The 14,694-nt window shown below is 43.8% G+C and overlaps 1 protein-coding gene across 5 annotated transcripts; it reads left to right on the plus strand.

Annotated features, from left to right (window-relative positions):
* Window positions 1-640: 640 nt before the first annotated feature.
* Window positions 641-13,781, plus strand: LOC115141441 (G-protein coupled receptor 4-like). Of its 5 annotated transcripts, none has more exons than XM_029680319.2 (4): window positions 641-1,039; window positions 4,213-4,306; window positions 7,281-7,361; window positions 8,842-13,781. In XM_029680319.2, the coding sequence occupies exon 4, from the start codon at window positions 8,883-8,885 to the stop codon at window positions 9,873-9,875; it is 993 nt and encodes a 330-aa protein (XP_029536179.1). In that variant the 5' UTR covers window positions 641-1,039; window positions 4,213-4,306; window positions 7,281-7,361; window positions 8,842-8,882; the 3' UTR covers window positions 9,876-13,781. The 5 variants fall into 5 exon arrangements, with proteins under 5 accessions (XP_029536179.1, XP_029536178.1, XP_029536180.1 ...); XM_029680318.2 differs by having other exon boundaries at window positions 7,281-7,338; XM_029680320.2 differs by lacking the exon at window positions 7,281-7,361.
* The last annotated feature ends 913 nt before the right edge of the window (window positions 13,782-14,694 follow it).

Genomic DNA, 14,694 nt, shown 5'->3' on the forward strand with positions numbered 1-14,694 from the left:
TTCCCTGCAGCAACGTTCATTCAACCTCAAGTGCATATTGAGAGAGTTATTACAAGACAAAATGCAAAGATGGGATGATTAAATATTAACACGGAGTGTAGGGACAGTCAGTTTATAAAGGATATTCGCTTCCCATTCCCAGTTGAATTGTGACTGTGATACACATATTTCCCTCCTCTATTAATTAATAGGCAGATGCCGTCCAAGTCATGTAATCTCCGGATGTGATTTACTTCTGGTACGGAGATGACGTTAGAGACGATCTGACCCGTGATGAATCATTTTAGAATTTTCACTGATGGTTTCAGTCCAGGTTGACGTGTATCAGATTTCTACGCCAACAGGAATAGCCCATTAGTCACATCGAAAGATAATTTTGCTCTATTGTGTTATTGACTCACATTGCCTGTGTGTCTATAATATCGGTTGCTGCGGATTGCTCTCTTTGTGGTCTCTTGTGGAGGAAACGACCATTGTGATCAGCCTGACTGCCTGTCAAGTTGTAAGTTTCAGTCTGAACGATCCATCTAGGGGTTGCTGGGGAGTTAGTGTGTGAGAAGTGTCTACCCCCCCCCCCCCCCCTGAAGTAATTACTTCTCAAATGCACGTGTATGCTGAAGGAAACTCCCTCCTCCCCTAAACATCACTCTTCTCTTCCCCTCTCGTGTCTGACTTATTCTCTCTCCGTGTCTCTCTCGTGCATTGGCTGTCTGTCTGTGACATCTTGACTTCAGTGAGTGGACTGACTGCTAATGGTTGGCATTTCCCCATCACAGAGGAGAGGACGTGTACTGGGTTGAAAACCATCAGTCTGTCGGTTGTCTTCTCTCATCAGAGTGCTTCTAACTGGTTTGGGCGCAGCTCTCTTCCTGTCGTCATGTGGGACTCTGGTCTGGCAGTAACTCAAAGGTTCTGAAGCCTCCCCTCAGGCTGTCTGAATGGACATCTCCTGTGCCTGAGGGTTACTGAAGGAGACAGAAGTTCTTGACCCACTTTGGAGAACCATTGTCGACAACAAGCTGAGTCCCACAACTGACAGGTGAGGTCTTGATGATAGCGCTTTTGTCAACTTTTTCCTTTCGGATGGAGATCAGACATTCTCTGGAAGTTAGTACACAGAGTATCACTGTATGTCTTAGAAGATAAGACATGCACATATTGTCTCAAATTGATTGAGAGTCCTTGAGGTCTCAGTTCAATCTCTTCACAGATGCACGTCTACGCTTCCTAAACATTGCGCTGACAAGATACATTTGAATTCCATTCTAAAATACCCCCCCCAACACACAATTTCCCCTGCTGCTCTGGCCCCAGGATGACAGTGGTAAAAGGAAACCTGTAGCAGTGTGAGTCAGTCTTACTAAATGATTAGACTATAGTGGTCTGGGAATGTAGCCAGTGACTGATTCAACGTTCGAAAACATGCAAATTGCTCCCACAGGTGCTTAAAGGGCAAAACAGAGGGTTGATTCTGAGAACAGTGGAGGACTGTCTGCTGATTGAGAACAAAAGTGGACATTTTCAAGGATGTAAACGAGTTACGCTTTGGGACCGTTGGGACACGAGACTATCTGTGACCTGGGAGATCTTTCGTCTAGCTGTCACTGTACGTCTGAGTCCCCTCCCTGTGCGTTTGGCTAAAAGAACATTAATATACTACTGGACAGATGTAATGGAGTGAAATCCACAATAGAAGCGGTCTGGAGAGGGCTAGTCAGGATGGCTTCAGTGGGTAGATATTACATGTAGTGTCAGTCAAATGGACTCTTCTAATTGCTAAGCAAGGTTTATTTGACGTTAAGAGAATACGGACAACACGAGGACTAAACTAAACCCACAATCTCAGGGAGTTAACCAAGATGGTGTGCAAATCTGACAGACAGAGAATCCTGAGGGCGAGAACGCAAGGCAAGTAGCATGTAGAGTTGCAGACTTATGAAGGGTAGCCTGCTACACGAATATTCATGATGCTTTATTAATCAGACCGGACAGATAGCTTAACAAGTGCATTCTTCAGGTCAAACATGAGATAACAAAACTTGCCTGGGAAAGTAGACCTACGGTGTTCTCCAGTAATGTACTGGAATGTACAGTTGAAGTCTGAAGTTTACATACACCTTAGCCAAATACATTTAAACTCAGTTTTTCACAATTAATGACATTTAAATCAGAGTAAAAATCCTGTCTTAGGTCAGTTAGGATCACCACTTTATTTTAAGAATGTGAAACGTCAGAATAATAGTAGAGAGAATTATTTATTTCAACTTTTATTCCTTTCATCACATTCCCAGTGGGTCAGAAGTTAACATACAGTCAATTAGTATTTGGTAGCATTGCCTTTAAATTGTTTATCTTGTGTCAAATATTTTGGGTAGCCGTCCACAAGATTCACGCAATAAGTTGGGTGAATTTCGGCCCATTCCTCCTGACAGAGCTGGTGTAACTGAGTCAGGTTTGTGGGCCTCCTTGCCCGCACATGCTTTTTCAGTTCTGCCCACAAATTTTCGATAGGATTGATGTCGGGGCTTTGTGATGGCCATTCCAATACCTTGACTTTGTTGTCTTTGAGCCATTTTTCCACAACTTTGGAAGTATGTTTGGGGACATTGTTCATTTGGAACCATTTGCGACCAAGCTTTAACTTCCTGACTGATGTCTTGAGATGTTGCTTCAATATATCCACATCATTTTCTTTTCTTTATATTTGCTTACTACTGTTTGTACAGATAAACGTGGTAACTTCAGGCGTTTGGAAATTGGATGAACCAGACTCGTGGAGGTCTACAATTAATTTTTCTGAGGTCTTGGCTGATTTTCTTTTGATTTTCCCATGATGTCAAGCAAAGAGCCACTGAGATTGAAGGTATGGCCTTGAAATACATCCACAGGTACACATCCAATTGACTCAAATGGTGTCAATTAGCCTATCAGAAGCTTCTAAAGCCATTACATAATTTTCTGTAACTTTCCAAGCTGTTTAAAGGCACAGTCAAGTGTATGTAAACTTCTGACCGACTGGAATTGTGATATAGTGAATTATAAGTGAAGTAATCTGTCTGTAAACAATTGTTGGAAAAATGACTTGCTTCATGCACACAATAGATGGGATGCCAAAACTTAAACTTTGTTAAAAATATATTTGTCAAGTGGTTGAAAAATGAGTTTTAATGGCTCCAACCTAAGTATATGTAAATGTACGACTTTTCTGTAAGCACATTCGTTTAAAAAAAAAAGTATTAACAGAGTTGTTTTTTTAGAAAGAGGAAATGAGTCTGTGTTAGAGCAAAGCGTAACCACAATAGCGCAGTTATCAAGAACGCACCCACGGTGGCCACATAGATACAGCATTATATATGTGGTGCCGTGTCAGCATTTATGAATTTATTTTTGGTTAAGAGTCAACGGAACATTAGTAATCTAGACCAGACCGTTCTTTATTTCCTTGTTACTAAGAGGGGCTTGATATTAAGAGGGGAAATCCACGGTTACTCACAACTCAAGCTATCGGTATGCCACCGACACCTACGTTCAGCCTTTTCACTTTTTCTGATGAACGTTGTCACGGGCGCAAAATGTTCAACTAACGCTAAGATTATTCCATCAATGTCTCTGAAAGTGAAAGATGTTTCTAAATTACACAGTGATTAATGGAGGCCAAATGGCCTGACTAGTCAGTAGATTGCACCAGCATAGCAGAATGCTCTGATTAATGATTAGCACGTTATGGTCCGTCATCTTTCAACAAACCAAAGTAGTGTTCAGGTTGCCCAATTCACCATGGTAATAATACAAAGGAAAATGTGCAGATCGTCACATAGTCAAAGCTCATTCTTATTGGCTGCAAAATGCCTACCTTAGGTAGGCTATTTGCCGTCATCCACATGGTGAGAACTTCGATTAATGACAGATCTGTGGATCAACCATAGAATTACCCTTTAAGATCCATATCATGAGCATTAACCCACGGAATAGGAACGAGTGCTTGATCAGTCTGGATTACATACTAATTATATACCTTAGAGTACATTTACATCACATGCCAATTCATGCCAATGTATTATCATCCACTTATACCATTAAGGGCCTTCTGTTTCTGCACACTGACAACTAACAAAGCCTGAGTGTGGGATGAGGATGGAAACATAGCAACATCATCTTCTCAGCCCCATCATGTAATTTTTTTTTTTAACGATTTCCTGTTTTATCTTTCAGAACTCGGCCTTTCTCCAATTCGAGCCAATCAACACATTTTTAGTGCAATAATTCAAAAGAAGACTTTGTATTAGTCCATCAGAGAGCCGAGAAGGTAATTATGCGATTGCCCTACTAATCATCTCAAAAAACACACGTTGGTGTATGTGGTATAGATGTCCATCTTATGAACGGCTGCCACGTTTCCCAGAACCTAATTGGGATTTACATTGGAACAGTGATGTTTGTTTCATGTGATCGTCAGACTTGCATGTCTGTTTCAGGAGCAAGCGAGCACAGAAACGTAGATCTGATTATCAGTGTGTGGTACCAGTCCGAAAATGTCATCACCAATTGATTGATAAAGGGACATATTTTCTTCCCGCTATGACCGTAGCACCCCTGTGACCTTATTAGAACTATGTCCTTCCTTGCATTTCACTAAAGTATTTAAATAAGCATTAAAGCTACGTAGTGTCCTGCTGTCCGTCTTATTGCCTCCAAAATATCTGGTTAATCCAATCCCAGGGCCTGGCTCGGGCACATTGAACGTCACGATGAAGTGCAAATACTCTCCCGCGAATCACAACCTGTGCTGTGGCAGATAGTCAGCCAGTTTGAAACCATGCAGAACAATAACCATGGAAAATGTTGATGCAATTTACTGGACAGCGGCATTAACATAAGGTAATTTAAACCCGTTAGGAGGAGGGAGCCAATGACAGTAGCTGCTATCATACACAGAGGGGGTCAGACAATATAGAAGGTCACAAATCCTGAAATTGGTGAGGCTTTTCACACAAAGTATTTAAAAGTGGAGAGATGGTTTCACAGGCAATTTGGAGTTAGCCAGTTCCACTGCAATAAGGCTCAAAACCATATTTGTGAGACCATGACTAAACCTCAGAAGCCCACTCATATTTTCCATCCAGAGCCCATTATCAAGCTCAAATAGTATGTTACATTTCTGACTGTGTCAGAGTGGATAGCCAAAGGGTTTTATCTTTTTCACACACAAACAATTTTGTCAATGAAATGGGTTGGAGCAAAGTGTGATGAGCTGGATACTGGGATATAAAAAAATACATTTAAAAAACGATTGTGAGTAATGATTATGAGTAATGATTGTGAGTAAGAGGATGCCATCTTTTGAGGGATGAGTTCAACTCATATGTGCTATATATATGCTATATATTCAGACCCCTTCACTTTTCCCACATTGTGTTATGTTACAGACTTATTCTAAAATGGATTTAAATACGTTTTTTCCTCAATCTACACACAATACCCCATAATGACAAAGTGAAAACAGGTTTTTAGAAATGTTTGCAAAAGAAACAGAAATAACTTACTTACATAAGTATTCAGACCCTTTGCTATGAGAGTCAAAATGGAGCTTAGCTGCATTCTGTGTCCATTGATCATCCTTGAGATGTTTCTACAACTTGATTGGAGTCCACTTGTGGTAAATTCAATTGATTGGACATGATTTGGAAAGGCACACACCTGTCTATATAAGGTCCCACAGTTGACAGTGCACGTCAGAGCAAAAACCAAGCCATGAAGTCTAAGGAATTGTCCTTAGAGGATTGTGTCGAGGCACAGATCTGGGGTAGGGTACCAAAAAATACCAGCAGCATTGAAGGTCCTCAAGAACACATTGGCCTCCATAATTCTTAAATGGAAGAATTTTGGAACCACCAAGACTCTTCATAGAGCTGGCATCCTGGCCAAATTGAGCAACCAGTGGAGAAGGGCCTTGGTCAGGGATGTGACCAAAAACCCGTTGGTCACTGTGACAAAGCTCCAGAGTTCCTCCGTGGAGATGGGAGAACCTTCCAAAAGGACAACCATCTCTGCCGCACTCCACCAAACAGGCCTTCATAGTAGAGTGGCCAGACGGAAGCCACTCCTCAGTAAAAGACACATGACAGCCCACTTGGAGTTTACCAAAAGATACCTAAAGGGCTCTCAGTCCATGAGAAAGAAGAATCTCTGGTCTGATGAAACCAAGATTGAACTCTGGCCTGAATGCCAAGCGAGACGCCTGGAGGAAACCAGGCAACGCTCCATCACCTGGCCAATACCATCCCTACGGTGAAGCATGCTGTGGGGATGTGGGAGACTAGTCAGGATCGAGGGAAAGACGAACGGAGCAAAGTACAGAGAGATCCTTGATGAAAACCTGCTCCGGAGCGCACAGGATCGCAGACTGGGGGGAAAGTTCACCTTCCAACAGGACAACAACCCTCATCACACAGCCAAGACAACGCAGGAGTGGCTTTGGGACAAGTCTCTGAATGTCCTTGAGTGGCCCAGTCAGTGCCCGGACTTGAACTCGATCAAACATCTCTGGTGAGACCGGAAAATAGCTGTGCTGCGATATTACCCATCCATCCTGGCAGGGCTTGAGAAGATCTGCAGAGAAGAATAGGAGAAACTCCCATAATACAGGTGTGCCAAGCTTGTAGCGCCACACCCAAAAAAGACTCAAGGCTGTTATCGCTGCCGAAGGTGCTTCAACAAAGTACTGAGAAAGGCTCTGAATACTGTAAATGTGATATTTAAAAAATAAAAGCTTTTGCTTTGTCATTATGTGGTATTGTGTGCAGATTGATAAAGGGAAAAAAGGCTGTAACATATCAAAATGTGAAGGGATCTGAAAAATGTCCAAATGCACTGGATGTGTCTCTGTGATTACACTTTATGGGCTCTATTCAATCTGTAAAGCTGAAGTGTTACAGATTCCGCGATAGAAATGTGAAGGTCATTTCCGAATGAGCCGACATATGCAGTGTTTACTGTGAATGCAGTCATAAATTTCAATCAAGCTTTAAAGCTGAACTTCCGCAATGCGGATTGAGTAGAGCCCTATGTGAGTAACTTTCTACTAAATGAGACTACAGGAAGATCTATGGAAAGACAGACTAGTCTCATTTATGACTCAAGACTTAAGGTGAACTTTGTAGTCTCATTTAAATGACTTAAATGTAAATGTAAATGTAAGACTAAATACAACTTTCCTGGTTAAATAAATGTTTTTTTTTTAATGGCAAAGACTACCGAAACCTGATTTTTTTTTAACACAGGTGATAATCAAGCTTTTCTGATCAAGAACACATTGTGCCTGTGCCCAAGAACACGAAGGTAACCTGCCTAAATTGCTACGGGTCAGTAGTCCTCACATCTGGAGCCATGAAGCGCTTTGAAAGGCTGATCATGGCTCACATTAACACCATTATCCCAGAAACCCTAGACCCACTCCACTTTGCATACCGCCCAAACAGATCCACAGATGACTCAATCTCTAATGCACTCCACACTGCCATTTCCCACCTGGACAAAAGGAACACCTATGTGAGAATGCTATTCATTGACTACAGCTTAGCGTTCAAAACCATAGTGTTCCCTCAAAGCTCTAAAATAAGCTAAGGATCCTGGGAGTAAACACCTCCCTCTGCAGCAGGATCCTGGACTTCTGGACCGGCCGCCCCCAGGTGGTAAGGGTAGGTAACAACACATCCGCCACGCTGATCCTTAAAACAGGGGCCCCTCAGGGGTGTGTGCTCAGTCCCCTCCTATACTCCCTGTTCACTCTTGACTGCACCGCCAGGCACGACTCCAACACCATCATTAAATTTGCCGATGACACAACAGTGTTAGGCCTGATCACCGACAACGTCGAGACAGCCTATAGGAAGGAGGTCAGAGACCTGGCCGTGTGGTGCCAGGACAACCTCTCCCTCAAAATGGTCAAGACAAAGGAGATGATTGTGGACTACAGGAAAAAGAGGGCCGAGCATGCCCCCATTCTTATAGACGGGGCTGCAGTGGAGCAGGTTGAGAGCTTCTAGTTCCTTGGTGTCCACATCACCAGCAAACTAACATGTTCCAAGACCGTTGTGAAGAGGGCACGACAAAACCTATTCCCCCTCAGGAGACTGAAAAGATTTAGCATGGGTCCTCAGATCCTCAAAAGGTTCTACAGCTGCACCATCGAGAGCATCCTGACGGGTTGCATCACTGCCTGGTATGGCAACTGCTCGGCCTCCGACCGCAAGGCACTACAGAGGGTAATGTGAACGGCCCAGTACATCACTGGGGCCAAGCTTCCTGCCATCCAGGATCTCTATACCAGGCGGTGTCAGAGGAAGGCCCTAAAAATGGTCAAAAACTCCAGCCGCCCTAGTCATAGACTGTTCTCTCTGCTACCACACGTCAAGCGGTACCGGAGCATCAAGTCTAGGTCCAAGAGGCTTCTAAACAGCTTCTACCCCCAAACCATAAGACACCTAATCAAATGGCTACCCAGACTATTTGCATTGCCCCTGCCCCCCTCTTTTACACCACTGCTAATCTCTGTTGTTACCATCTATGCATAGTCCCTTTAATAACTCTACCAACATGTACATATTACCTCAACTAACCGGTGCCTCCGGACATTGAATCAGTACCGGTACCCCCCCTGTATATACCTCGCTATTGTTATTTTACTGCTGCTCTTTAATTAATTGTTACTTTTATTTCTTATTCTTATCCATATTTTAAAAAACTGCATTGTTGGTTAGGGGCTCGTAAGTAAGCATTTCACTGTAAGGTCTACACCTGTTGTATTCAGCACATTTGATTTTGATTTGTTTGTGTTTTCAGGAACTACTCCAGTTTGGACCTGAACAAAGATAGAGAAACAGATGGATAAAACAAACTTCAACTTGACTTGCGTGACCATCTCTAATAGCCCTATCAGTGACTTCCTGATGGGCATCTACATCCTGGCCTTTATCCTGGGTTTGGCCTTTAACCTATTGACCCTTGGCCCCATCGTCCAGCAGGTCCGCAGCCAGAACACCCTGGGGGTATTCCTGCTCAACCTGTCCCTGTCTGACCTACTCTATATCCTTACCATGCCTCTCTGGATCAACTACTACCACCGGGACCACCACTGGAGCCTGGGCAGCCTCTCCTGCAGCGTGGCCGGCTTCTTCTACTACTCCAACATGTACCTTAGCATCTACCTGCTGTGCTGCATCTCTGTGGACCGCTGCCTGGCCGTCACCTACCCCCTGAGGACCAAAGCCTTCCGCAGCGCGCGCTACGCCTGGGTGCTTTGTCTGGTCGTGTGCGTGACTGTCATGTCCGGACACGGCCTGGTGCTGTTCAAGGACAACCTGCAGGACGCCCACGACGACACGCAGGACCGCTGTTACGAGACCTACCCCATGCCGCAGCCCGTGGCCCTGTTCAACCTGCTGCGGGTGGGCATCGGCTTCCTGCTGCCCCTGCTGGTGCTGGGGCTGTGTTACTGGAGGATCATGGGCCAGGTGAAGCAGAGCGAGGGGCTGGGGGAACAGGCTAAGAGGAAGGTACGGCTGCTGTCCTTCGGGGTGATCGGGATTTTCTCTGTGTGCTTCGCCCCCTACCACCTCCTCCTGCTGACCCGCTCCCTGGCCTACTACCACATGGACGAAAAGATGTACTGTCAGTTTGAGCAGAAAATGCACTTCCCTTTCTCGTGCACGCTGGCCCTGTCCAGCCTGAACAGTGTGGTGGACCCAGTGCTGTATGTGCTGGTCAGTAACGGGGTGAGGGAGGACATGAGATTGTGCTTCTGTGGGAACAGACAGGGTCAGAGGGAGAGAGAAAGTCCCCTCTCCACTGAACCATGGAACACACATATGATCTGATTACATACTGTGTGTTTGTGTGGAGGGTTGGGTAGGTTACTTTCTAAATGTAATCCATTACAGTTACTAGTTGCCTGTCCAAAACTGTAATTAGTAACGTAACTTTTGGATTACCCAAACTCACTCAGTTACTTTTGGATTGCCTTCCCGTTAAGAGGCATTAGAAGAAGACAAAAAAGGATCCATTCAAAGCATTTGGTACGTCATCATAGTGGTCTCTGACTCACCCAGGTGGAACAAACTGATGCTTTTTCCAATGCTGAATTGAATGTCATTGAGAAAACAGAATGTTGTCATAAGGTGTCTGAATTTAAAAGTAGTCTAAGTAATCATGTTGTCGGTAATCTGACTACAATATCTTTGCTGGTAACGTAACTGAATACAGTTACAGTTTTATTGTAATCAAATGACGTGTAACTGAGCGTGTGTGTTGTATTTACGCCTATTGCAGTAAATCCCTTCCGTGCACATTGTAAAAAGGACGGCATGTTTGTTCTGTGTGACTTCAATAACATGTTCTTTCATATCAACCCACTTTCATGGACAATCAGTCAATCAGGTTGTCTTTTTAAAATGTTCAAAGAAAAGCCTTTGTGAAGTTTTTCTTAACATTCCGCTTGGTGATGAGGATGGGTAATTGTGTTTCTGAATTGGAGCTTTCTATTAAAACGCCTGTCCTCATTGGTAAGGAAAATCCTTTCAAAGTCTGTCTGTTCTGGCTTTATGTTACAGGATTGCTCCGCTTGAAGGGCCCTCGACTCTCTTCAGGCCTGCCACGGGTTTTTATTGACATGTGCTTGGTTTACAAATGAACCTTCTTGTTCTAATTTGCCTGTTTGTGGACTGACATGAATCAGAATAACATTTGTCAATTATATATATATATACTGTATATCCCAAACTAAATCTACGTCATAAACAATACTGGCGTTGAAATCAAAGAAAATACAGTACTGGACATTGAAGACATGTCGTACAAATGTTCACCCAATAAACATAAAAGGAAGCTACCCAAATGTGCATTTATTCTTACGTTTCCATGTACAATTCCATTATCGGACAAATCAGTTCCCCTCTCAGTCCATCAAGGTAAAATATAAAAATTTAAAAAATCCAGCGCTGGAAAACAATGAACTGCCTCATCAATTTAGACACTTAGTCAATACAGCTCTTTAACAAATGCTCTGAACATGAGAGGTCACTGTAGACCGTCTCTTTAATTACGGAGTGTGATGCTGATTTATGTCGGTTGGCGCCCACCCCCCCTCGGGTTGTGCCGTGGCGGAGATCTTCGTGGGCTATACTCGCCCTTGTCTCAGGATGGTAAGTTGGTGGTTGAAGATATACCTCTAGTGGTGTGGGGGCTGTGCTTTGGCAAAGTGGGTGGGGTTATATCCTGCCTGTTTGGCCCCATCCGGGGGTATCGTCATACGGGGCCACAGTGTCTCCCGACCCCTAATGTCTCAGCCTCCAGTTTTTATGCTGCAGTAGTTTGTGTCGGGGGCTAGGGTCAGCCTGTTATATTTGGAGTATTTCTCCCGTCTTAACTGATGTCCTGTGTGAATGTAAATATGCTCTCTCTAATTCTCTCTCTTTCTTTTCCCCTCTTTCTTTCTCTCTCTCTGAGGGCCTGAGCCCTAGGACCATGCGTCAGGACTACCTGGCCTGATGACTCCTTGCCGTCCCCAGTCCACCTGGCCATGCTGCCGCTCCATTTTCAACTGTTCTGCCTGCAGCTATGGAATCCTGACCTGTTCACCGGACGTGCTACCTGTCCCAGACCTGCTGTTGTCAACTCTCTAGTGACAGCAGGAGCGGTGGAGATACTCTGAATGATCGGCTATGAAAAGCCAACTGACATTTATTCCTGAGGTGCTGATGTGTTGCACCCTTGACAACCACTGTGGTTATTATTATTATTTGACCCTGCTGGTCATCTATGAACATTTGAACATCTTGGCCATGAACTGTTACAATCTCTACCCGGCACAGCCAGAAAAGGACTGGCCATCCCTCATAGCCTGGTTCCTCTCTAGGTATCTTCCTAGGTTTTAGCCTTTCTAGGGAGTTTTTCCTAGCCACCGTGCTTCTACACCTGCATCGCTTGCTGTTTGGGGTTTTAGACTGGGTTTCTGTACAGCACTTTAACATCAGCTGATGTAAGAAGGGCTTTATAAATGCGTTTGTTTGATTGATTGATGCGGCTGTGGGGATGGGACTTACTGTAGTCCCTCTGTTCCCAGGTGGGGGTTGGGGTATTTGTGGGGCTCATGGTTCCTATCCTAGTGGCGGTCCCTTTGATCCTTACATTCTGGATAACAGCTCTCTGGTGCTGATGAGGAAAGCTGAACAGAAGACTCGGGAGACGCTATGGCTGACCGAGAGCACGGCTCCAATCCGGCCTCGCTGACATCTAACATAACGTAAAATGAGCCGTAATTAAAACAGTCCATAATCAGCAGACCGCCCCACAGGCCATAATTAAAACGGCCAGCGATGTTACGTCTCTGTTGCTGCAGTTACGGAGAGGGATGGACAATTATCCACTGCTTTCAGAGCGTTTATTTGAACATCGCTCCCAAGCAAGGTCATGTCGGCTCTGCTTGATGATTTGGAAGAAAACGGACATAAGCCAATAGGTATGTCTCATGAAGCAAATCCAATAACCAGCGGTGAGAAGGAAAGTTTGTAATGGAATCACTTACTACAATCCAATATAACGGTCGTTGCATGGATGAAATGACGTTTGTTCTATCTGCTCAGCGCTGATCAGATGATTAACTAAATCTGACAGGAACGATCAGGTTCCAGACACGGTCCAGACTCAAATGGTTTTGGAACACAATCGGCCGCCACATTCTTTGTCACCAAAAGGAGGGTTCAATAATCGCTTCTCAGTGGCAAAGCATTTCTGTGACCTTCCTTAGCTCTGACAGTGGAGAGAGTTAAAGAGGGACAGCATTGAAATTGCAGGTTGTCTTGCTATGTGTGGAATGGTGTCCAATGATTCACATGACAGCATGCTGCTTGTCAATAAAGCTCCCACTGTGCCCGTCGATACTGTAGCAGGCTGAGTGGTTGGCATTTTACTGGTGAGACCAGTTGTGTACGGCGTGAATGCTTGCTCTGATTCTGAGCTGCTCACGGGGACTAAACTCTTGAAATGAGACTCATTGAAAAGCACAGATTTATCTGTCATATTGAATTGGTTTCATGAGGGCTGGGGACAGCCTGTTTACAGAAGGAAGCCCCCCCCCCCCCTCTCTTAGAGATAACGATAAGGTACTTTCACATAGCTATAAAAAAAACTAATTTCCATTGTAATTTCCTCTCTTTACCTCACTGAATGACTATTGGTCTGTCTCAGTGCCAGAGCCTTGTTGAACATGATGCCAAGGAAAGATATGCAGACAGTGCTCATTTTGGAGACTGTGAACATTCTTCAGAAATACAACTAATTCAAGATGGTAGACTAGGTCCTACTTCTCTAAAAGCCACGGGAGTGGTCCGGGTTTCTGCTTGCTCTGTTTGTTACGCTGCGCCCGGGAAACTACTCATGAATTATGTATGTTGCAAAAGTGAGTTTTGTTTGCGAACACAACATGTAAATCTAGGATCTTTATAAAGGCAGTGCCTCATTGAAAACCAATTTCCTCTGTCTAAGGGTCATTGATAGATCTCATCAAATTATGGAAGAATATTAGATTACCTAAACCCTTACTTCCATGTGTACCATTTGTGAAAGCAATGTGCTTAATTATGCATGAACTGTAGCGATATAATGTTATTTTATAATCTATTAATGCAGCTCTCTAGCACTCAAGCACAAATGGCCTAGATGAATGGAGTTTTCAACCTGTGATAGATGTAAAATGATGCTAATAAATGAATGTGACTTTAACCCTTTCTGGGCTACGCAGAAGTAAAATGATCTTGCGAAAGTTTGTAATTTACTGTTTCACTTCTGGAGGGGGGGGGACCCAATTAACAATTGTGAAGCAAAGGAGATGATCGTGGACTTCAGGAAACAGCAGAGGGAGCACCCCCCTATCCACATCGATGGGACAGTAGCGGAGAGGGTAGTAAGTTAAGTTCCTCGGCATACACATCACGGACAAACTGAATTAGCCCACCCACACAGACAGCGTGGTGAAGGCACAGCAGCGCCTCTTCAACCTCCGGAGGCTGAAGAAATTTGTCTCGTCACCAAAAGCACTCAAACTTTTACAGATGCTCAACTCCAGCCACTTTAATAATGGAAAGATGTATGTAAAAATGTATCACTAGCCACTTTAAACAATGCCACTTAATATAATGTTTACATACCCTATATTACTCATCTCATATGTATATACTGTACCCTATACCATCTACTGCATCTTGCCATCTTTATGTAATACATGTATCACTAGCCACTTTAAACAATGCCACTTTTATGTTTACATACCCTACATTACACATCTCATATGTACAGTGGGGAGAACAAGTATTTGATACACTACCGATTTTGCAGGTTTTCCTACTTACAAAGCACGTAGAGGTCTGTAATTGTTATCATAGGTACACTTCAACAAAAATCCAGAAAATCACATTTGTATGAATTTTAAGAAATTAATTTGCATTTTATTGCATGACATAAGTATTTGATACATCAGAAAAGCAGAACTTAATATTTGACACAGCAACTTTTGTTTGCAATTACAGAGATCATACGTTTCCTGTAGTTCTTGACCAGGTTTGCACACACTGCAGCAGGGATTTTGGCCCACTCCTCCATACAGACCTTCTCCAGATCCTTCAGGTTTTAGGGCTGTCGCTG

The sequence above is a fragment of the Oncorhynchus nerka genome, linkage group LG14, assembly GCF_034236695.1.
Source record: "Oncorhynchus nerka isolate Pitt River linkage group LG14, Oner_Uvic_2.0, whole genome shotgun sequence".
NCBI classification, from domain to species: Eukaryota; Metazoa; Chordata; class Actinopteri; order Salmoniformes; family Salmonidae; genus Oncorhynchus; species Oncorhynchus nerka.

Bases quoted from the DNA above. Each gene is read 5' to 3' on its own strand.
- LOC115141441 (XM_029680319.2), top strand. From the start codon at position 8,883: ATGGATAAAACAAACTTCAACTTGACTTGCGTGACCATCTCTAATAGC.